At 41.0% G+C, this 24,029-nt stretch overlaps 2 protein-coding genes across 3 annotated transcripts; one reads left to right on the forward strand and one right to left on the reverse strand.

Moving 5' to 3' along the window:
• Window positions 1–36: 36 nt before the first annotated feature.
• slc10a7 (solute carrier family 10 member 7) lies at window positions 37–10,588 on the forward strand. Of its 2 annotated transcripts, XM_085153753.1 has the most exons (13): window positions 37–323; window positions 2,200–2,282; window positions 2,377–2,513; window positions 3,383–3,458; window positions 3,540–3,578; window positions 3,709–3,744; window positions 4,485–4,568; window positions 4,647–4,812; window positions 7,284–7,335; window positions 7,813–7,886; window positions 8,269–8,414; window positions 8,525–8,576; window positions 9,773–10,588. In XM_085153753.1, exons 1-12 carry the CDS (start codon window positions 224–226, stop codon window positions 8,543–8,545), a joined length of 1,014 nt encoding a protein of 337 aa, XP_085009879.1. In that variant the 5' UTR covers window positions 37–223; the 3' UTR covers window positions 8,546–8,576; window positions 9,773–10,588. The 2 variants fall into 2 exon arrangements, with proteins under 2 accessions (XP_085009879.1, XP_085009878.1); XM_085153752.1 differs by lacking the exon at window positions 8,525–8,576.
• A 1,712-nt stretch (window positions 10,589–12,300) lies between these two features.
• reeld1 (reeler domain containing 1) lies at window positions 12,301–18,991 on the reverse strand. The gene is made up of 4 exons (XM_085154159.1): window positions 17,420–18,991; window positions 16,935–17,250; window positions 16,668–16,845; window positions 12,301–16,612 (listed from the first exon to the last, which is right to left on the reverse strand). Exons 1-4 carry the CDS (start codon window positions 17,625–17,627, stop codon window positions 14,117–14,119), a joined length of 3,198 nt encoding a protein of 1,065 aa, XP_085010285.1. The 5' UTR covers window positions 17,628–18,991; the 3' UTR covers window positions 12,301–14,116.
• Window positions 18,992–24,029: the final 5,038 nt, after the last annotated feature.

Genomic DNA, 24,029 nt, shown 5'->3' on the forward strand with positions numbered 1-24,029 from the left:
TTAGTAGTGTTACGGTAATGATTTAGTCGGTGCGTCTCTAATCTGGTTTTTACGGCTAGTTTGGGCCCATGTGTCCGGAAGCAGCCTCGGCTTCCTCTGCCTGTGTTTTGTGACAGTAAAAGCTTCGTAGAAGAAGCGCCGGAGTTGTGGGAACTTCTGTCCCGGCTGCTGTGACCGTGGGGGGCAGGCGGGGAGAGCCGGTGGACCACCGGCGAGCTGAAACATGGGCCTCGTGGCGAGGATACGAAAGGAGTGGTTCATCGTCGGGATCGTGCTGGTCATCTTATCGGCCAAGCTGCAGCCCAGCATCGGAGTGAAAGGAGGTGAGAGGGTCGGAAGTTCATCACTGAAGTTCAATGGCTTTCAAATGTGTTCACTCTTTGAATGACTCTAAATTAACAAATATTCAGTTTATTAAGTGGTCAGTTTGGGGCATTTTACTGCCAGGCTGTGAAAGAGTTTGCCATCCTTTTACTTTTCTCTCAGGGCCAAAGGTGTTCTTTCAGGTAAAGACTTAACACCTTAAATCAATCGTTAGGATTCACAAAATAAATCGCCACAAGGCTGATTTACCTGGCAACATTTGATCTTCCATAAATGAACAACTTCTAGACTTTATTTAGCGCTGTTTCCCCGAAATTTGAAGAAAAGTGTGGACTATCAACTTAACGTTGCATTATTCTGTGAATATGACCTAAGCCGAAACAAAGTGCAAATACTGTTGGTTTTATTTATTTATAACGTAGTGATGTAATGAATGGAGGTTTGGTCAGACTATAACAAAGTGTACATTTCAGGATTTTTTTTCAGTGGTCCCCCTGCATGCTGGGACAGCCAGGCTCTACGTCACAGTGGTTCCTTGTGTTTGTGTGTGTCTCCCTCCGTACCTGAAGTGCCGCTGTAGTGACACGTTGCATTCAGTAGGTAATGTCAACACGTCAACCCAACTCCGTGCTCCGCGCTCATGTGTGCGCGTCCACGAGCACGTTATCGGCATCTTTAAGTACTCCCAGTAAACTAAGTGAGGAGAAAGCATAAGCATTGATAACTACAAATCAGCCGCCACCGGAGCTGATAACCCCTCCGCTCATTTTTCCTGTGGATTAGATAAGACGCCACTATCGGTGTGGTGCCTTTAGGCGCTGCTCGTAAACGCCGGCTTCAAATATCAGTGGGTTTTCTTGCTCGTATTTGCTGGACTCTTATTTTAACGTGTTACCATTGACTGTATATAAAAGATGGTCAAATCCATTGTGACGTCATGCATTTTGAAGTCTCAACTTCATAACACATTCACAGATTACTACAGTGTTTTTTCAGCCAATTTGCATGTTGGGAAAATCCCAACATGGAATGTTGATGCTTTGGAAGTATGACATCAGCACAGGTGTGGTGTGTTTTTGTTTCTTTGCTGCTGTTGTGTTGAAAACAGTTGCACCTTAGTCTTGTTTCGGCTAAAAGACATGCACCTCTCATCTTTTGTAAACTGCGAGCATGGATGACACAGCTGACTTGGAGACAGAAGTTGTGGTGCAATCAGTCTTTGTTCGGTTATATATGAAGTTTAAAACAAGGTAGTTATTGAAGAGTCAGTGCGTAATCTGGGATGATCAGTTAACTAGCCTCCAGCTGGTTATCCAGAAATGATATGAAATGCCATAAAAAGATTGAATGATTAGCTAAAAGAAGCTGGTAAAAAGAAAATAATGAACCCGGGAGTGAACCTTGTGGAACCTCACAGGTCATACAAGCAACGTAAGAGGAAAATTTGTACACCCTAACAGAGAAGGTCCTTACAGATAAATAAGAGGAAAACAAGTCAAGAGCTGAACCAACCGACCGAAAGCTAGATCTTATTAAGGAAACTATTATGTCAACGTCACAAAGGCAGCACTGAGGTGAAACTGCATCGGATGCCATTAGAAGATCATTACCTCTATTCCCACATTAGGAGATGTTGCAAAAACTTTGTTCAAACATAATAATAATGATAATAATAACATACTATAAATAGAATATATATTATTATTAATATTTATCCCACTCAATGCACGTTGCTCTGTGAAAACCCTTTTATTCCATACTCAGTAAAAACAGGTCTCCACGCAGAGCTACAGAGAGCAGATGACTGCTTCCTCTCCCTGCTGTATTACACAGACTATGTCACATTTGAAAATTTGATCTGTTTCTCTCTGTCAGGTCCTTTAAAGCCGGAGGTCACCGTAGCGTACATCGCCGTCTCGCTCATCTTCTTCAACAGCGGCCTGTCGCTAAAAACGGAGGTGAGCTGCTCCCATCCTGCTTCTGTCCTCAGGTATGGAAGATGCAGTGTTGCATTCAGGTGCAGTTTGGAAAAGTCTCCGTCTCTGTGTGCAGGAGCTGACCAGTGCGCTGCTTCACGTGCGGCTCCACCTCTTTGTTCAGTCCTTCACCCTCATCTTCTTCCCACTTGCCATTTGGCTGCTGCTCAAGGTGCTCGCACTGACCGCCATCGACCAATGGCTGCTGAGAGGGTAGGACCCTGTGTGTGTGTGTGTGTGTGAGAGAGAGAGAGAGAATGTTGTTCTTTATTCTCACAGTACCTGGAGGGCTGGCATACAGACACACATTCACAGATTACTACAGACCCGGTTCCATGTGTTTGTGTATAATGTGAGACTTCCCTCTTTCCAGCTACCCAGAGAAACACCAGGAACAGGATATTTTATTTTCTTTCACAGTTTTGTTTTGAGGTCCGTCCAAGTGAAGTCATCAAATTAAAAAATAAAATAAAATTAAAATAAATAAATATATATATATATATATATATATATATATATATATATATATATATATATATATATATATATATATATATATATATATAACACCCAGCTCAGGACTTGCCTGACCCTCTGCAGGTATTTGGTGGTTGCAGCTTTCCTAGCGGCCGCTTCATGGTTCCCATTCGTCTGTGGGATCAGGACTACCTCCCGCATGAGATGGAGGAGGTGCCCTTGGAGAGAGAGATGATGTGGTGCATTTTGTATCATCAGTTGTAAATAAAATATAGATTTATAAGATCTGTAAACATTTTTTCTATGTGGAAGCAATTCCAGACTTCAGACGGCTCTAAAGTCTTTATGTTTCAGGCAGTTTTTTCTGATCTTTATGACATCACAGAGGGGACATATTCCTAATATGGTCATCTCAGCCTCACACAAGCCCCTCCCACCTGCAGACCTGTTTGCGTGACATCGTATTGCATTGTTTTGTTTTCTCATTTGTGAAAAACATTCCTCCATCCTCACAATTTCCTCTGAGGAGGCAGGCAGTGACTCAGATCTGTTTCATCCTCATCCTCCTCTTTCTTCTTCACCCTGTGGTTGTTGTGGTTGCCTAGGTTACAGACGGTGAGCTGCATGCCCCCTCCGGTCTCTTCCGCCGTTATTCTCACCAAGGCTGTCGGAGGCAACGAGGTAACACAAACACAAAGATTAGCAGGTCAGATTAAACCTGCAGTGTCACCAAAGTGATAAACTGAGTGCGTGTTTGTGCAGGCCGCCGCCATCTTCAACTCTGCTTTTGGAAGCTTCTTGGTAAGACAGTTTTTTTTCTGTTTCACGTTCCTTGGAGGATTGTGACTGTAATGAAGGGATCCCGCAGTAATGAACAAAGAGTCAAAGCTGTAATCCTGATTTCTCTTTTCCTTTTTTTTTTTCCCTGCAGGGAATCGTCGTCACTCCTCTGCTGCTGCTGCTCTTTGTAAGTCTCGCCTGCCACATGACGCCTTACGAGGCTTAGACGTTTGTGCGGACGTCCTGGTCGGGTTATGAACATAAAACAATCATAAACAGATCCATGGCAACCAAACCGAGACATAAAACAAGCAAAATGATCACTTTTAAATTACAGACACGCTACAAGCAAGTTACCAAACGGCAACCAGTCCTGCTCCAAATATGAAGAAAGTGAAAAATGGATAAATTTAAACTTTGTTTTCGATTTGTTTGATGTCCAGATAAGAATATAAATAAGTATGCATGCAAAGTAAATATCTCTAAACACAAAAAGAGCTCGAAAAACCACAAATGAGCTAAAATAATCACACAAAGCAACCATAAAGAGATTTGAAATGACCGCGAGGACATTAAACACAACCGAACAGTCACAAAACAATAAAAATGAAAATCAGAATAAAATTAGAACCAGAAGAGCTTTAAAAGATGTACGAATAATTAAATAACACACACAGTAACTGATGAGAGTTTTTATTTACCTTACTTTTAAAAGAAAAAAAGACACTACGCAACCAAGGGTCATAAAAAATGAAAAGTAGTCATAAAAGAACTAAAATTAAGCACAATTTTTTTTAATGATTATTGGGGAGTAATCAGGCCATTTTTTTGTTTTTTTTTTTAATAATTTTTTTTAAATGATCAATAATTTGTGTATTTCTTGTGATAATATTTGTATTTATTTATTTTTTCCTCTTCCTCCTCCAGCTCGGCTCCTCGTCCTCCGTTCCCTTCTCCTCCATCTTCTCTCAGCTCTTCATGACGGTGGTGGTGCCTCTGATCCTGGGTCAGGTATGAAGCGGCGCACATCCTGAAGCCTTGGTCTAAAGTCTGAACTCTAAATCAGCTGCTTTGCTCGGTTGTGCGCAGGTGTGTCGCGGTTTCCTCAGGGAGTTTCTGGAAAGGAAAAAGCCCCCGTTCGGCACCATCAGCAGCGCCGTCCTCCTCATGATCATCTACACCACCTTCTGCGAAACCTTCAGTAACCCTAGCATCGAGCTGGACCCCACCAGCCTGCTGCTGGTCGGCCTTATCAGTCAGTACACCTTCTGCGTGTCATCAATGGCAGATTAATGGAAATCAAATGTAAATTGTAAATTTGAACTAAACTATCAGAGGAAGTGTTTTAGCGCTGAAAAGCTGAGTAAAGTTCAACTTTTTAAGCATCCTGAATACATTTCTCCTCGGTTACTCTGAGAACTACCAAAAGTTCAAGTGGACTTCATGTTATATTCACTGTAAACTGAAACCAGTGACTGAGAATAGGAGCTCATCTGGAAAGTGTTACCGAGGTCAGACAGCTGTTTTCCCACAGACTTCTATAACACTGGAAGCTGATTTGCAACCACAGGTATCGTCCTGTCCTTAAACTGCCGACTACCGAATTTATAACTGAAGTTCTGAATCTTCCTTTTCTTTATGACCCGTAGCCATGAGCTCATAAAGTTGTCAAGGAAACTGCTAAGCACATAGATCAAGGCAGATAAGGGCTGTTTTCCCACCAACGTGCATTGAGCTGACCCAACTGATCTCAATAGATTGTTCAAGAGTTGTTTGCTATGTTGACCACGATTTAACCTCTGGTTGCTAGGGAAGCGTACACTTCCTGATTGGTTGGCACTGGTTTCTGGACGTTTCTGGCTCTCGTTAAAATCAGTGGCAGAGAATGTGCTGCACCAAAAATACCCAATGATTGTGTTGGTTAAGCTAGCAGTTTGCCAGTTTTTGCTAAATCAGCGATCTTCCCCTGCTGGTCATTAAAAATAATGCAGGTTGAAGACACTTCTACACTGGCTTCACTTTTCACATCCAAAAACTACCCCTATCTGTTCAGATGACATTTTTTCAAATGCTCCAGCATACCGGCCACCACCCAATGAAATCCTTCACTTCCATTAGCCATTAGCCATCCCCTGGTGTAATTAAGCCACATGAGATGTATAACCCCTACAGAGAGTTCTGGGTATATACCCTGACGTCCACTTTCTGAAGTGAGGCATCCAGAAGAGATCCTGATCAGATCCTTAAACAGCCAACCACAGGACTTATGACCGAAGTCCTGACTAATCTTCCTTTTCTTTATGTCTCGCAGCCATGAGGCCGTAAAGTTGTTCTTTTATGTTTCCCATAAAGGAAACTGTCTGCAAAGACCGTTTTCCCATAAACATACGTTAAGCTGACCCAACTGATCTCAAAAGATTGTTCAAGAGTTGTTTGCCATGTTGGACATGATTTAACCTCTGGTTGCTAGGGAAACGTGCACTTCCTGATTGGTTGTAATTGGTTTCTTGAAGTTTCTGGCTCTCGTTAAAATCAGTGGCAAAACAAAAAACTCCTAATGATTGTGTTGGTTAATATAGCAGTTTGCCAGGTTTGCCAGTGTTTCCTTCTACTAGTCATTAAAAATAATGCAGATTTCAGGAAGCCCACCTTTCAGACCTGGAAGTCACGTCCAGTGTTTTTATACTCTCTGTGTTCCTGCTCACAGCAGGTTGTTTATTGAGGCTAGCGATAAGCAGGCTCAGTTTCTAAAATGATGTTAGTTCATGTTGCTCACTGTCGACCCCGGGGCCAGGACTGAGTATAATCATCAGAACCTGATTTCTTTGAATGTTTAAGTAATTACAGCCACTGCAAGCATCTGGTAAAGGATTTAAAAAAAGACTTGAGGTTCCCTTTATTTACAATCCGACTAAGTGTGATCAACAAATAAAAATATCAGAAATGAATAAACAGTAGTCAATGTTTCCCAGTTGACTGCTCTAGTTTGTATCAGCCACTAGAGGGCGCCAAATGACCATAAAATCTCTACAGCTCTTCTCCAAATCAACATTAACTGGATTTAATCCTAAAATTCTACCTTGGTAACTAGCCAAGCTAACTTAAAAGGAAAGAATACAGTAATCGCTGAATATGGACACAAATACATTGAGATAAAATAAACAGTGTTTTGACTGAACACAAGCATAGAAACAGTATTTATAGACTATTAACGTGTATAACTATTCCCTCACAAACAGTGTGGTGTTTCATTTTACCCCTCGGGCTAGCTGGTCTAAAAATGAAAACTTTCAGAGACAATGTGTAGAACTAATACATCTCAGTATCCATACATTTTTATTAATTTAGAATAAAAATCCATGATAAATCACAAATGACTCACACAACGTCTTTTACAGATGCTTAGTACAAACCACAACAGCTGCAAAGCAGCTGCAGTGTAGAAGAACAGATATTGGTGAATCAATCCAAAAAAGGGCTAATCGAAGAACTCAATACTAAACTAATCAAATCAATCGTTACTGAAGGAGTTACTGAAGATTTCCACCACAGAGGTCACTCCACAGACTGTTGGAGTAATGAATGGACTGTTTTTTATTGTTCTTATTATTATAAGATCTAAAATAATATGTTAAAAAGAAAAACTGCTAAAAGTCCATCTAAATGTGATTTTAGCTTAATATGAAATGAGAAGTTAAATTTGCCTCTTTTTTTCTTGCTCTGCAGTTTTCTCCATCCAGATCAGCTTCATGCTGCTCACATTTGCCTTTTCCACCAGGTAAGCTTCCTCCTTCTCAACCTGTCCTTTTTTAATATTCATTATATTGATTATTTTTACATAGCTCTGCCCAGAAATGTAATGAAATGTTTTTCTAAATATATATTTTTTTATTTAATTTTCTTAGTAGCATTAAGTGGCTTTCATCATTTATTTCTTGTAGGTTTTGTCATCAAGTTACTTCCAGAAGAATCGGTATTAAACCCTTAATGTCAAAATTAAGAAAAAACAAAAAAACAACAACTTTGATCATATCTTAAATTTTAAGATTTCATTTCTTTTTTTTCACAGTTTGGTATTTACACATTTTATTTTTATACATTTCATTTATTCATCATATTCTTATCATTCCATGTATTGGCTCCCTAAAACAATAAGAACTGCTCCAACATTTTTCTCTGGGTTTAAAGGTCACCACCTGCAAACCGTCTGGAGGGTAACGGATGACACATTTTAACTTCCTGTTTGTCTCTGCAGGCCAGGCTCCAGGTTCAGCCCCGCGGACACCGTTGCCATCATGTTCTGCTCCACACACAAGTCTCTAACCCTGGGTGGGTGCATGTATGCTAGCACGCTGCGTCTGACAGCCAGATTAGACGCTCAGATTTTGTGTTAGAGAGAAACTTCACATCAAAGTTGTGTTTGAAGAGAGCTCCTGAATGCGCGCAAAAACCTGTATAAAGTGTCGGGTGTCTCCTGAGAACTCTGTGGAGTTTTAAGTTTGAAAGTAAAGAGAAGAGAAATCTGGAGGCGTTAGAAAGAGCTTCTGAGGCCTGTGAAGCTCTGAGCTCGGTCGTGAGCTCTGCTGCAGGTCGGAGCTGGCATGAAGTGAACAAAGTCATCTCGTCTACGCTGCATCTCATTCTGTAGTCTAATTTTAAATGCTGGGTTAGCTTTAACTCCACGAGGTCTTCCTTATTTATTTAATCACAGGTATCCCCATGTTGAAGATCGTGTTTGAAGGCTATGAGCACCTGTCTCTGATCTCAGTCCCTCTCCTGATCTACCATCCGGCTCAGATCCTGCTCGGCTCCGTCCTCGTGCCGACCATCCGCAGCTGGATGACCAGCCGGCAGAAGGTACACACACACACACACGCACTTTGAGGACGATGTTAAATCAAACTCTCCTGCTCCTCGACGTGGCGGCTCCATGCCAACACTAACCTCTACACCTTGTCCCCTTACAGTCTAGTCTGTTATTGCGATAAGGCTGCATGCCAACACTTCTGTCTGACCCGAGTGAGTAAGAACAGATGGAAGAGCAAATTCAGTTATTTTCTGTAATTTCCAAAAAAATCTCAACTGTGGCTTCCCTGGGTTTTCTTTTTATTTAAAATATGGAAGCCCAAAGTGTTCAATATTAAATACATTAAAGAAAAATGAATTATAACAATAATAATAATATATTCAAGTGTGACTGAACCATGAATATGGTATGTTGTTTTCTTAGTAATACTCTGATTTATGAAAGCCCTTTACTGACACACTGACAAACAATTTTCCTTTCATAAATTTTGTACAATTTTAACTTTTTCAGCTTGAAATTTTGTCTTTTTACTTTGTTTATTGTTCGTTTGGGCATTTAAAAAAGTCAGCTGTGTAAGTCCCGTTAAATTTAACAATATACTGCATCTAAATAATTATATAGTCTCTGTTGAATATGAGTCACTAAAGAACAAACAAGAGAAAAAAAAGAGATCTGTGTCATTAAAAATCTAATTCAAATACAAATTATGTTTTTAAACATGTTTTATTCAATTCATTAGAAACAAAAAGAAAATAAAGCATCAAAGTGTCATTAGATCTAAAAATGTGGGCTTTTTTGTTTATTTTTAGTTATTGTTTTCATTGTTTCTACAATTTTGAATTCTGTTCATTTAATTTATTTAATAACTAAATGATTGGGGGTTTTTTTGTTTTGTTTTTTACAAAAAATTTTATGCATAGCTTGCATTTTGTTTGTCATCATGCTACTTCCATAAGAATGAGCTCTATTAAACTCCATTATATTCACATTATCCCATGTTATATTGTCTGTTTTATCCACATATCTAGTTATTTAATATTGAACACTTTGGTGTGCCACTATCAGATGAATAATTCTTTTGTATGTTCTCTTTAATTCTGCGCTCTGGGTGCAACAGCGCCCTCTGGTGTCAAACTGATGTTGTGTTGTTGGTGGGAAATGGACCTTTTTGCTTCACTTCACTCTGTTTATGAAGCCAGGTTTGACGAGCGGTTCAACGTTGTGTTTGTACAAGCTTCAGCTGCCTGTTATAAGTGTGCTGCTAGGATGGGGAAAATGAGTAATTGGCTTCATCTTGTTGGTCATTAAATAATTCCAGAGTTTTCTTTGTCCTGTTAAATGACTCGTCTTTTGTCTAATGTTTTTTCTTCTCAATCTTTTCTTTCTCATGGCTCTTGTCTCTGTTCAGGCGGTGAAGCTGTCAGCGCTGCAGCCCATCTGACGAGGATAAAATGTTGGCTTTTGTGAAGTTACTGGTGTCTCATACAAAAGGGAACTATGGTGGAGGATTGCAGTAGTCACACGTGCCTTATTGCTACCAATCAACGAAGACCTCAGCCTAGCGGAAAGAACGAGAGGAACCGCGTGCCTCAGTCATTTTCTTTCTATGATGAGGAAAGACTCCTCTTTCCAGCATATATATTGTTTTATATTAAACTAAGTGCGAGTTCTATTTTTATATGGATTTTGGAGCCAGAAGGATGAAGTTATTTGGACCAGTCTTTTCTCTTTTCTGTTGTTTTCAACATTTTTCTACCTTCCCACTAGCGGTCGCTGCCTGCGTCAGTGTTTGTTACATGGACTATCTGGATTATCTGATACTTAATAGACAGTATTGTAACAACCAATTGGATTTACGACACTTTCTAAAATGCCGTTTGTCTTACAAGTAGTTTTTACATTAATACTGGAGTAGTGAGTCCAAGTTTACAGGTCAAATTTTTTTTTTTTTTTTTTTTTTTTTTTAATATTTAATGACATGGTTCACTTGTTTTTATATGGCTGTCTCAGTTTAATTCCTGGCCTGCTTCCCTCAGATTCTAACCAAATCTGTCACCCATAAGGGCATTTATGTCTCGGACCAATAAGGAGAGCTTTGGGCTCTCAGTAAGGATCCTGTTAAATAGTAACAAAGCACAAAAAAGCAGGAATGGGTAAAGCTGATATTATTGTTTGGTACGAGATACCTGCCAGTCTGTTGTTATTGGCATTTAATATTGCAAAATTTAAAAAGTAAAGAGATGGGGGACAATTTTCTTACAATGTCTTGACATTGCAGATTTTTTCCTGGGGGGCACTCTGCAACGTTCCTGTTGACACGCGCTCAGAATTCCACAAACAATGGAGCAGACAGACCGTGAACAAGTAAATAAATCACCAGATATAAGAAATGTTAAAGAAAGCGAAAGTGGAATATCAGAGTTTTAAACCACCAAATATCAGTATCAGTCTCAGAAATCCTGCATCACTCAAGCTCTGGAATAAAGATCTAAATAAACCTCTGAACATAGCTGTAGAATATGGTATTATCTAAGGAAATAATATAGTTGTTTATATCTGTATATCACACCAACCAAAGTCTACAGCAAACACGTAAATGTTTTTTGGGAAGAAAACTCTAGAACTCTAGAGTCTTAGAGTCCAGGTTCCTCCACACTCTAGAGTGCTGAGCTCCAGAGCTGCAATTTATACAACAATAGATTTCAGACCTCTAGAATCTAGATTTGCATAACAAAATTTTGTGACATGAGGTCTGGAGCTGCTTTACCTTATTCAGGGGTATGACAGCGAATGAGTTATCTCAGTTAGAACAGCAGCACATGTTAGTCACTAAAACGTTGTTCTAGTCCATCTCGTTCTGTGGACCAAACCGAAATGCACACCAGTGAGGAAAAAGGGTGGGAATTTGCTCAGGGGAACTTTGGTAGTATTTTGTTCTTTGCTCTAACGACTTAGCCTTACATCCTTCTGGTAAATTATGACAACTCTGACTTCCATTTTTCTTTAAGGGCTTTCACGCTACATAATAGCACAACTCCATCAAGCCTCAGAGGACACACTGGAGGGCCTTACAATAGCTCTGTGCACAGCTAACTCTTTATCTGTTGTAGCTTAAAGTAGTGCTAGCATGTTAAATTACCATCACTATCCTTTCTAACGATGAATTACAGATAGCAGCATCATGAGGTTTTAATCCTACTCTGCTTTGTTGGTACGTCACTACAGATGCCCGTTGTTTTTCACCACCATGCTGCTCAATCCCAATCAAGTAGTGAGCAGATTGTATTCAGTTTCAGTCCCACATTACACTATTTTTTTAGTCTGTAGTCGTCATGTGTACCTAACCTTACACTGGAAAAAGAAGAAACCACACATTGTCCATCCTTTGAACTTATTCCAAACACACTCCTGAATATAGATCTGTTGGGGATCTATATCCAGGAGACTCCTGTTACTTCTGGCTTACATTGTCACCAGGGATGCAAACATAGCCTGTGGAGTCGCAATAACAACATTAATGGGAAATATCCTACAATGAATTATAGCATGGTGTTTCTGTCTTATATTGTTGAAGTGATGGACCAAAAACCTGCAATACATATTTTTAAACCACTTGAAAACAGTACAAACAAAGTTGTTTTCACAAAAGTGACACAATCCAAGTCGGTGTCATTAAAATTTCTAAGCAAAGTGTTGCTTGATTTAACAGCAGACAACACCAATATTTAGTTGGAGTGGAGCTCATGTCCGCCATGTGACACCAAGTTCTTTTATCTCTTGTTTTGGTCTTCTCCACCTATGAAACAGATTGCAAAGTTGACATGTCAAAGTATTAGCTCAGATGTTTGAAAGTTGAAGTTAGAAAGTCAAAACTTTGAGCTATGGATGGCATTTCTTTTTCTTTTTCCAGTAGCAGAAATTAGCTTTTGTATCCACCTAAGACTGTAAAGCCTCCAGTCTCCTTTCACATGATTGTTGCCCTTTCAAAAAGATGTTAACATAGTGTTGAAAATACTGTATGAACATTTTGGCGTCGCTGACGGAGAATGTTACCACATTCACTTCAATTCTGAAGCCTTTACAGCACAAATGTCATTTCTTATGTCGTCCAGCTTACAGTGAGTCTCTGTTCAGTCTATTTGCAGTGTGGTTGTTTTGTCATTGTAATTTATTGTGGGGAGAAAACAATGAGTGGGATATGTATGTGTCTGATTTTGTGTTTGTTTTATTAAAGAAGTTTTGGAAATTAAACACAAAAAGGCTTTCTCTTTGTAACACAGTACCACATTTTGAGCAGAGACTATTTTCTACACACCGATAGCCTACTAGCTGTTAGAAGTACCTGGAATGTGTTTCTCTTACTTCTTTAACGAAGTCTTAACAGCCCTAATGAGTGCTTCGTCCTCTGAAGCCACAAGCACTTTAGAATAAATTCTGGTATTTGTTCTCTGACCAAATGGGCCGTATTGGCAGCTCATTAATTTCACTGACCCATCCTTTTCTGGACAGATGGCTCTTCTGTCACATCATTTGGAAGGAGTAGTCGTAAAATAAACCAATAAAAGCACTGCCAGCAGACCGCAGATGCTTTGTGCTGTTTTTAACCCTCAATCAAACCTAATTTAAAAACCAGCATTTAGCCTCAAACTCCAGGAGCTGAATAAAGAAATGAAAAGTGTATGATACTGAAAATATACTTTTTATTTTTTAGTGCATTCACATGACTTAACAATTTAATATGGATGTTAGTGATCAGCAGTGTAGTCTCTTTCTCCACAGATGCAAAAAACTCTGCTTGTTAAAATCAGCCTATAAAACCTAATCAGAGCTGGACTTACAGCCCTCCTGTCATTGTCTATATACTGTGGTATATTTAGACATGCATGCAGAAAACATACCTACTCTTCTCTGTTAACTCACTACTCAGATTGTAGCTTTATTCTTCTACTTATGTTGGAGACAGAAAGATTTAGCCAGGAATATTTTCTTCTGCTCTTGCTGATTCTTCTTAGAAAGTGCACCAGTGTGTGCTTTTGTCTATGGAGTCTATTAATGTGCTCTGCTGGCTTAAATAATCTGTGGATGATCGTGAACATTTACAGCGAATCTTGTGACAGCCTGCCAAGCTCCGTTTTGTCAGGGACCGCGGCTCCACGGGACCTGAAAGGTCCTCTGGAGACCCTGCTTGTTTAAAACTAATGAAGAAGCGGAAAAAGCTGTCAGAATATCTCTTTCAGCAACAGACTGACTGACCACAGTTTAATCCTCTCATAGTCATCCCGGTGGAGCCTGCACTGCAGTAGACGACAGTGTTTGCATCCATCTGCATTGCTGTGCTGTCACAAGTGAAAGTTCTGCTGGTTTTTGAGCGAATGAATTTCAAACAATAGTTACTGAAAATCTGGAAGGAGGAAGAAAATTTCAGAACTCGGCTCGCATCCGATGTGGACAGCGGATCAGCTGGAGGCACGATCGAAGATTGCAGCGGTCCCAGCTGTACACACTGGAATATGCCCCCATGTTGCTTGTCTGTGTTTTATTGTGTTATGGTGTGACGATATCTGTGCATCCTTTTTCTCCTGAATTACCCCTTTTGTGTTACACATTTCACTGTTTTTCCTTTTACTACCTAGCCTGACCTGTCTCCCCAATGCACTTTATGCACTGATGTTTGTTGTAGGGAAAAAAATCAATCCGAACATTGGAGGAGTTAATCAAGATTTTTTTTCTTGTCCTTAAAAGGTTTTGGTATCTAGCATCTTTGTTGGCAGCCGGCATTTCTCTCTCCAGGTGGTGACAGTACATCATACTCTGCCAGAAGCACTAAGCTGTTCTCTCTGATTTTTCGGACTCTAACCAAATCTCCACACTCCTGGACGTGGATCAGTCCTATCTCTCCTCTCCCATACTCTCTCTCCCGATCGTTCAGGGTCACCGCTGTCCGTTTTCCACAAGCCTGGCGGTACAAGTACCTTATTCCAACCACCAGTACCATACCCAAACCAGCTGAGCTGCCCAGCAGCATGCCCAGCTCCCAGGCACTGTGTCTGCGTATGTCTGGATATTTCCCTTCCTTGTCTGGAGTTGCAGGAGGACTGGAGGGATGTTTAGCATCACTATTTGGAAGCTTTGGTTTCAACTCGTGGCCAAGATTTTCCTCGATGTTAGGGTGGGGTTTGGGGTTTGGATGAATGTCTGTTCTTGGTGTTGGTGGGTGTATACTTGGATCAGGATCAGATGATGCAGTGTGACCTTCAGTATGTTTCTGGGAAGGTGAGGGCATGGAGAGGTTGTACAGAGAGCGGCGGGGAGCTGGAGAGGGTCCTGAGTGAAGGGAGGTAGCCTGGGCAGCAGGCGGGGAGGTTACAGATGGGATATAAACAGAAGAGGTACCTTGATAGGAGGAAGAAGTTGCTGAGGTTGAGCTTGATGAAGTGGTAGAAGAAACAAAAGAAATGGAAGAATTTGTTGAATTTGTGATGCACTGGGAAGAGGTAAAGGTAGGCAAGGGAGCTGGAGTAAACAAGAGATCTGATGATGGATGGTTAGAAGTATATAAATAGGGTATAGTAGATGAGGCAAAGGAAGATGGCTGTGGGGAAGTGGGGGTAGGTTGAGAAGATGACAAATAAGGGGGGTTGGAGATTGGAGAAGGGGAGGGGAGAGCAAAACGAGCTGATGACGTTGTCAGTTGGTTTCTCGTGAAGGAAGAAGGGATGACAAATGTAGACCTAATGGATGGACGCGTAGTTACAAGGGGTAAACCTCCAGAAGAATGAGGAGAATTGGTAGACCTATCGTTAACTGTAGGGGGCAAAGTATTGGAGAAGGAGAAAGATGAAGCGGAAAGGGAAGGAGTGGCTGAGGGCAGAGCAAAGACTGGGTGCGTAGTTCTGATCTTTGCGTCAGACTTAAGAGCCACGTGACTCTTTTCCAGTATGGGAGTTTGGTCAGTCCTCAGTGTAAAGAGCAGTGGGTTAAAGAGAGACTCTGAGGATGGAGTTTGTTTCTGTTTCTGTGGTTGAGGAGAGTTGTTTGAAACTTCAGGTGATATCTCAGACTGGGAGTAATCTGTCCAAGGAATGCTAGTTTTACCCTGACTTTTAGTTGTAGTAGTTTCTGGCATGTCTTGGAGAAATGTTCTGATATGCTCACTGTGAGGAGAGCTACTCAGGACAGTAGCTGTAGTTTGAAGCTTAGAGAAAGGTGTACTGGTTTGCTTTGGGCTACTTTTGGTTTCTAAAGGGCTGTTTTCAGATTGGCTAAGGGACGATAGTGTGAGAAAGGACTTAATGGTGGGAGATTTGGATGGTGGAATGGAGTGTGGAGACGAGGTTTGGGAACGAGAAAGGAATTTGGATGAAGATGCTGGGGGAAATGGATAAATATAACTCCTACTAGTTTGGGACCGTAGAAGAAGTATGGAAGTTTCAAAATAACTAATAGGCTTGGGTGAAGAAGTTTGGGAGTGAGGATTTTGAGACCCGATACCTATTTCTGATTTAACTGCATTGGTTTGGGACTCAGTTACACTAGTCCTGTGAGGCTGGACTGAACCACTCTGGGTCTTGAACTTTGCTGAACCTTCTTCTTCCTGGATTGCTGTTTTTGGATTCTGGGTTGTGGGTCTTGGGAGCTTTATATTATGAAAACTGTGATTAGTTGAGTGATTTCTGGTGGTCACATCTTCTATTTCAGGTTTGTTAGGCGCTTTTGGATCTGGTAAATGTAATTTTGGAAGTTCCTTTTCCTTCAGAGGGATGACAGGAACAAGGAGGGGAAGAGGACTACTTGAGGCTTGCACTGTGTTGTTTAATGAAGAAATGGTGGCAGTTTTTATCCCTGTAGCCTCAGCAGAGAAGAAAGATGCTGTCAAAGGACTTGAGCTCTTGGGGTCGTTCGGTTGAGGAACGGGGTCAATTTGTGCCTCTTCAGTCACACCTGAAAATGATCTTAAAGGTGTTTGAGAACCAGTTTGATGATATTCTAAAGTCATATTCTTCTTTTTACTGACTTCAAAGGATGCCAGAGTCACAGAGCTGCTCCTGTCCAAGGCTGGATGAGTTGTTTCTGTTGTTGTTTTCATAGATTTGTAGTTGTAAGGTCCACTTCTTGCTCTCGTAATAAGTTGTAGAGTAGTATCTGGTCTATTTGTCGCATTTGTTTCTTTCTTTGATGCTTTAAAGGCTCTGAGAGCTGCAAGACAACAAGGTGAGAGAAAAGAGTGAATAGAGAGGTGACAATTGTTCTGTTTCAAAGCACCTAGCTTGCATTTTGTCCCAAATTTACCATCACATAATAACTATGTAAATCAGCTTACTTGGCAGGGCTGTAACTTTGTCTTGCAATAGTGCGGAAATTGCACTCACTCCATTCACTCTAGTAGTGTTACTCCCATTCCAAAGCCTACGACCCGCGTCACGCACCAGTCCAGACTCAATACCTGCCCAGTAAACAAAGTAGGACTGTACCACCGTGATGCTGGAAAACAGAGGATACTCAGTTTTGTGTTTTCTTATACAAAACTTGAAATTCTGTGAAAACTAATCTGTTATTATTTGTAGGCTTACTAGAACCGTATGTCTCCCACTGGTGAATCAGGAGCCCTCCATACAAACGAGAGGTTTCTCTTCAGCTGTTTGTCCGAGTGTGTGACAGTGTCACCCTCCGAGAGGCAGCACAGAGTGTGGGTGCCAGGAGGTGTGAGGATCCAGGAGCCGCCCACCAGCAACGGGCCCCGTCTCCTGGACTTCCTGACACCACTTCCAGCTCTGGTTTTGGGCCACGGCGTGACCCCATAGCTTCCTCCAAATTTGCTGAAGGTACCCTCTGCACAGCGTGCCTGGAGCAGGAAACCCATGAAGTCCCGAGAGCTCCGTACCATTACTGAACAGTCAAAAAAACAAAAGGTAGCCAACATAAACAGATCATGAAGGTGTTTTAATGTCATTCAGCTCACATACCACATTAAAATAACTACATTTGAATAACTATCACAGCAGGTTTGTTGGTTTTTAGTTGGTTTGTTAAGCGTCGCCCATTATGCTGATAGTACCTGTTATAAACTGTCCAGGGAGGTAGGAAGAGGCAGACGTGCGTATGGTGACCTGTCTGTGCTGCGAGTCCTGAGAGTGAGCACGGATGTGGCTGGGAATCATTTCCTGACAAGAGGCGTGGCTTGCACCACCGGAGAACGATGTGGTGGGCGGGGCCAGTAAGAATAAGACCGCACACACACCCAAACAGTGTAGGGTGGACAGCATCGCTAAAGGTAAATACAAAGTTTATATAGCTCAACCAATTCACTTGATGGACTGAGAGATGATGCAAACAAGATTTTGCTTAGCAGAAACTGAGACTGGATACTGCAAAATAAAGTTGGAAAAATGCAACATAAAACCCATACAGAGCTCAAATATAGTGCAAATATTACAAAAGACAATAAAGAGATAAAGTAAAAAGACAAGTATAATGCGTATGAGCCAATCAACCTATTATTACACATGAACATGCATAATGAGCTATAAAATTACTGAACATGGCAAAAGAGAAGCAAATAAACCAAATTAGACGCAAAAGAGGCAAACAAAGAAAAAACTACAGAGATCAAATTGAAACACTTTAGAAACACACAACATGACATGACTTCACATGAAAAACACAGAAGAAAAAATACGGTGAGGCACGAAACAACTACAACAAAAACCTAAAAAATAAAACAGCCAAACAGAAGCAAACCAACCACCACAAATGTAAACATGAAATAAGATGCAAAAAAGAGGACAAAGACATGCAAAGTCAACAAAAATAGACACAGTAGCTCTGTTAAAAAAGAAACATGACTGTAAAGAGGTGCTGACTATTTAGAGTCCCAAAATTATTCAAATTAATGCAAAAAAAAAAAATCAATGATGATGTGCAAAAACATGTAAAGCAGCGGTCCCCAACCTTTTTTGCGCCACGGACCGGTTTATGCCCGACAATATTTTCACGGACCGGCCTTTAAGGTGTCGCGGATATTACAACAAAATAAAACCAGTACCGGTACCAAAACAAAGAAAATTTATCCATAACACACGTGAAAAGACCAAGGAAAATGATAAAAACGATAACAAAATAACGCTGAAAACCGATAAAAACCCTGAAAACTAAACATTTCACACCTGAGCCTCAACTCTCGCGGCCCGGTACAAAATGACTCACGGACCGGTGAGGCCCGGGGGTTGGGGACCGCTGATGTAAAGCATGAAACACACCAACATGAGAGGAAAAGTCCCAAAACAAGTGACGCAAAAATCTTAAAAGGCTGTTCATCAAAATAGAAAACTAAAAAAAAATGAATATGAACAAATATAGCTAATATATCATTTTAGCTGTAGCCCTGCAACAGACTGTCAACCTGTCCAGGGTGCACCCTGCCTCTCACCCTAAGACAGCTGGGATAGGCTGCAGCTGCCCCACGATCCTGAAAAGGATAAGTGGAAGAGGATGAATGAATGGATGGATGACAAAATTCCAAAAGAAAAATATGAATGTAGAGTCTGAATATATCAGGCTATGAGAAAATTACATCAGTTATACTTTTTATTTAAACCAATAAAACTCAATAAATCCTTACAGAAGCACACAAGGTTTATTTCTTGCTTTTTTTTTTCTTTTTTGCTCCTTTGATACATTTTTTCCCATTTTTAAGCAGCCTTGTCTGTTTGTACATCCTCCTAGGAAAGAGTTCACATGTGAATGGATGAATGGAGCAGTAGTGACTTTTATCCTTACCTTGTCAGAGCACTAACTTTCAGGATGCCTTTAAAACAACAGCAAGCTCCTTCTTCTTCTTCAGCTTGCACAGATCTTCTTGTCCTGTCAGTTCAGCTGTTGTGGGAAAACCATTTAAAATACTTCAGCCCACAGCTGGGTGAATAAAGTGCTCCTGGAAACTCTGAGGATGAAAGAGTGATCCGGGGCTCCAGGATGTGGAGGAAGAGGGGGGAGGGATGTAGATCCAGAGCATGTAGAGCTGCTGGATTAACAATCTGTGACAAAACAGTGCATATGTGACTCTGTGTACAGCACAGTACTTTAACTTCTGCATCGTAACTTTCAAAAATAAACAAATATTAAACACATAAGTACTCCTCATAAAAATAAATATATTTTAGATGATTACCTCAGAGGGGTCTGTGGTCAATTTAAAGCTGATTTATCTGCATTAGGTGGACCCTGCAGGTGCACAGCGTGCTGTATATAAACCTTCTAGATCTAAATAAGAAAACAAGATTGTCTTTTGTGTGAACAACAAATCTAAACAGATTCATGTCACTGTGCCGTGTGCAAAGGTTCAAATACCGTCTGTTTTAAGGATTAATGTATTAACGTGACAATACTTATGACAACACTATATACTCAAAAACACGTAATCTTAATTTGTATTCATTCAAAACATTAAAAAAGCATTTATTTAAATTCATTTTCACCATCCGCCATGAATTGGTGCAAAAGGAATGCAAACTGCCCGCATATATAATTTCCCACTCAGCCCATATGCCAGACCACAACTATTACTACTATTTTACTACTACACCGTTTCATCAATTATTAAAATGTTGATATGTATGAAAGTAACAAATAGTCTGAAATACTTTATGAAAAATATGTCTCAGTTTTTCCACGTTCTGAAAAAAGAAAAATCAGCTCATTTAAAATGACTTAATGATTTATGTTGTGCTTACTTTGGTGCAGGTGTTGTTGGTTGAAGGAAGGCTGTAAGGCTGACGGCAATTCAGACAGAAATTAACAGTTCAGGCTCTCATGATGTGATCCATTCTTAAGGTCAAAATATAACCAAAAAATTCCAAATTTAAACCCTCCTACTCGGCAATACTCCACAGCCATCCCGCAGGCTGGATTGGACCCTTTGATGAGACCGTTCTGGACCCCGGGCCGTATGTTTGGCAACAACTTTATGGTGGATTTGAAACACTCTGTCACCTTTTTATGGATACATCAAAAGGGAACACTTACAATAAAGTCTCTCTGCACTTTAACGTCATAGAATTTGATGATTATTACTCTTATTACTCTGTTTTAAGATTTCTCTTCTAGTGTGAGGTTTTCTATGGGATTAAGACCTCCCATCACCCCAACCACACACTACCAGGATGTACACCAGCTGTGGCCGCCTCCCTCCAGGATCTTGCAGACTTCTCCACTGACCTCTTCCTCCTCGTCCCTCTTTTCTCATTGTTCTTATTTTGTTGTCTTTCTTCTGCTTAAACATCAGTGATGTTACTCTTCACTTTGAGACATTATTCAGTAGTCACTATCCACTATCACAAGAGCATATATATTATAAGAATAACATCAGCATTAATTCACGAGTCATTAAACTCAAATTAGAATTTTAAGGTTAGATTTAACATCAGAAGAAGGAAGAAATTTATTTATAAAAGACGATTCAACCCAAAAACCTTCACAAAGAGGTCAAAACGTTTACGTCAACATTAAAACAGAAGTAAAGTTGGTTCAACAGGACCCGCAAGGGAAGAAATATCTAAACTGGACATCAATGCCGGAGTTCACTGAGTTTTCATTTTCATGGACAGAGTAAAATGTTGTCTTGCTATTTCTCTATTATTGTCTCTACTTTTTTCCAGTTGTTTTATTTTTCATTCCAATGCCTTCTAAGTTAAGTGTAAGTTTGCAAAAAAAAAAACAGGTGTGTCTTTGACATCTGTTTTCTTCCATCTCTTCACAGCTTCAGATCACACCAGGAGTGTTTCATAAGCATTCTGTCACGGTTCGCTGAGGACTCACACGCAGCACTCTGGAGCTTGTGATGATAACAGTGGAATTTTTTACATGTTTCACCAGGTGTATGTACAGGCAGTGGGTTTAGAAGTGGGATTTTACTTAAAAAGGGGGTAATAATTAAGGGAGGACAGTTCACAGCCCGGCGCAAACGTGAGGTGCTGTCTAACAGCTTGATGTTTGTTATATTTTAGCTATTATTGTCACATGAAAGTAAAACTTAATGGGATAAATTAGGGTTTATGTCATCTTTTAAAAAAGACGAAAAGGGGCTGAACTGTCATGTATTTAATATATATTCTTAGCGCTTATTTGCTGATTATATTGTTTTATGTATAAGAGAGGCCCAACTCTGAGTACAGTGTGTGCCAAAAAGTACTGACAGGAAACTGCATGCTTTTGCAGGGAAAATAGGAGCTGCAGCCAGAAAGTGAGACTAAGCAGAGTGTTTGATCAAAACCTAAAGTGTGTGGGACGTCTAGAGCAGCAGTCCCCAACCCCCGGGCCTCGGACCGGTACCAGTCCGTAAGTCGTTTGGTACCGGGCCGCGACAGTTGAGGCTCGGGTGTGAAATGTTTAGTTTTCAGGGTTTTTATCATTTTTCAGTGTTATTTTGTTATCGTTTTTATCGTTTGCTCGGTTTTCCTTGGTCTTTTCACGTGTGTTATGAATAAATGTTCTTTTTTTCGGTACCGGTACTAGTTTTATTTTGTTGTATTTATCCGCGACACCTTAAAGGCCGGTCCATGAAAATATTGTCAGGCATAAACCGGTCCATGGCGCAAAAAAAGTTGGGGACAGCTGGTCAAAAGGAAGAATATAAATGACCAAGCTTACTGTTTTTGCTTCAGACTTCAGCTGGCGTTGCTGGGTGTGCTAAGTCTCCATATTCTGAAATATGTAAAATTAACGATAATTTTTTGAGTTTGACCACTTTGAGCCTTGACTCTTTCTTTGCCGTGAAGAATACAAAGAACTGGATTTAATAGCAGGAAATACTGCTGTATACAATGGTGACAGGAGTATGGGCTCCAGTGGACCCAAGGTGGGGAGGACAAGGGGAAAACCCTCGCTCTTCTTCGATCACTCACTGCTCGCTGCCAGCCACTCTCCAATCACTCACAACAAGGAATCCTCTCAGGGAACACAGGGACGGGTTCAGGGACTCTATATGCAGAACGTACACGCTAACAAAGGCACAGAAGGAACAAGTGCTATATACTTTGAGAGCCAAGCTACACTGACGCGAGTCACACAACGATCCTGTAATGAATACCTGCCATCCCTCAGGTTAAATGCTGACAGTGCAAATGAGGCTCAGGTGTTTACTCTTCACAGGTGCGTGGGCCGGGGGCTTGAACCCGCAATGAGTCCTGCCCCTGCTGATCCACTGGGCCGTGACACATTCAGCCTGCATGAGGTCTTTTATTTTGAAAACTCGCTCCACGGTGAGGAGAAAAGTTTCTGGATGCTTCTGAAACGTGTCATTGTCTTGACTGGGTCTCTGTTATTTTGGTTTTTAAAATTTCATATTTTACTATGAAGGGGCCTTTTTCAAAAATTCACATTGTGATTGCACATTTTGTTTTGTTGTTTTGTTTCACTTGAGGCTGATTCTTCCCACCTCCGTGTCTCGTGGAGTCTGCAAATAAGGCCTGCAGTCAAATAGTCACAAAACATACCTTCTACCTCTTCTTTCTAATCACCTGTAGACCCAAAGGACCCAATGCGACTCCGATTCTCGCGTTTTCCTTTTGTTTTATTCACAGTGTTCTGTGTTGTTTTTCATGGTTAACTCTGCACTTCAGCACTTTGCAGAGCACAATGGTCCACGCTCTGCACATGGCTCTCTGCTCCAGCAGCTCTCTCTCTCCTCTCCAGCCCGGCTGTGAAAACCAGCCTTCCCTGGCACCACAACCTGAACCCGCTGCTCTACCCATCCCCTGCAGCCGAGCCACATCACCACTTTAATCACACTCTAGATCTTGTTTTAACATATGGCATAGAAACTGAACATTTAACAGTGTTTCCTGAAAACCCTCTCCTGTCTGATCATTTCCTGATAACATTTACATTTACAATAATTGATTACACAGCAGTGGAGAGTAGTCTTTATCACAGTAGATGTCTCTCTGAAAGCGCTGTAACTATGTTTAAGAATATAATCCACCCACTGTTATCATCTTCAATGCCCTGTACCAACACAGAGCAGAGCAGCTATCTGAACGCTACCCCAACAGAGGTCGATTATCTTGTTAATATGTCTGTGAAGGTTCTCAGTCATCCAGGTCATCGTAGTCAAAGGAGCTTGCAAAGAAAAGCGTCTGGACTTCTTTAAGTTACTTGAAGACGTTTCACCTCTCATCCGAGAGGCTTCTTCAGTTCTAAGGTCAAATGGTGGAGAGTCCCAGATATAACCCTAGTGGGAGTGTCCCCCCACAGAGGGACAAAAGGACCCCCTGATGATCCTCTAATCGCCTGAGCCAAGGTGTGGAACTGGGTGTGGGTCCCAATCAGCCAGAGCTTCGGGTGAGTTCATTGTGAAACCTGGCCCCACCTTATCATGCGAATTCCTGAGGTCAGATGGCCCAGGGTGTGAGTGGGCCTTAAGGCGTCTGGGAAGGGATCTCAAAACTGGATTATAGATGGCAGAGAGTTGGTGTCGTAAACCACCGCCTCTGTTCAAAGATGGTCGCTCACAGTGGACATAGATGCTTCTTTCACTCCTCTTTCAAACCATCTGTCCTCTCTGTCCAAAATGTGAACATTGGCATCCTCGAAAGAGTGACCTTTGTCCTTAAGATGCAGATGGACAGCTGAATCTTGTCCTGTGGAGGTGGCTCTTCTGTGTTGTGCCA

The sequence above is a fragment of the Neolamprologus multifasciatus genome, chromosome 3 (assembly GCF_963576455.1).
Source record: "Neolamprologus multifasciatus chromosome 3, fNeoMul1.2, whole genome shotgun sequence".
Lineage (NCBI taxonomy): Eukaryota > Metazoa > Chordata > Actinopteri > Cichliformes > Cichlidae > Neolamprologus > Neolamprologus multifasciatus.

Bases quoted from the DNA above. Each gene is read 5' to 3' on its own strand.
- reeld1 (XM_085154159.1), bottom strand. From the start codon at position 17,627: ATGCTGTCCACCCTACACTGTTTGGGTGTGTGTGCGGTCTTATTCTTA. The intron at 17,251-17,419 runs GTACTATCAGCA...TTGACTGTTCAG, and splicing joins CCCTGGACAGTTTATAACAG to TAATGGTACGGAGCTCTCGG. The intron at 16,846-16,934 runs GTAAGCCTACAA...TCTGTTTTCCAG, and splicing joins GTGGGAGACATACGGTTCTA to CATCACGGTGGTACAGTCCT.
- slc10a7 (XM_085153752.1), top strand. From the start codon at position 224: ATGGGCCTCGTGGCGAGGATACGAAAGGAGTGGTTCATCGTCGGGATC. The intron at 4,569-4,646 runs GTATGAAGCGGC...GGTTGTGCGCAG, and splicing joins TGCCTCTGATCCTGGGTCAG to GTGTGTCGCGGTTTCCTCAG. The intron at 7,336-7,812 runs GTAAGCTTCCTC...TTGTCTCTGCAG, and splicing joins ACATTTGCCTTTTCCACCAG to GCCAGGCTCCAGGTTCAGCC.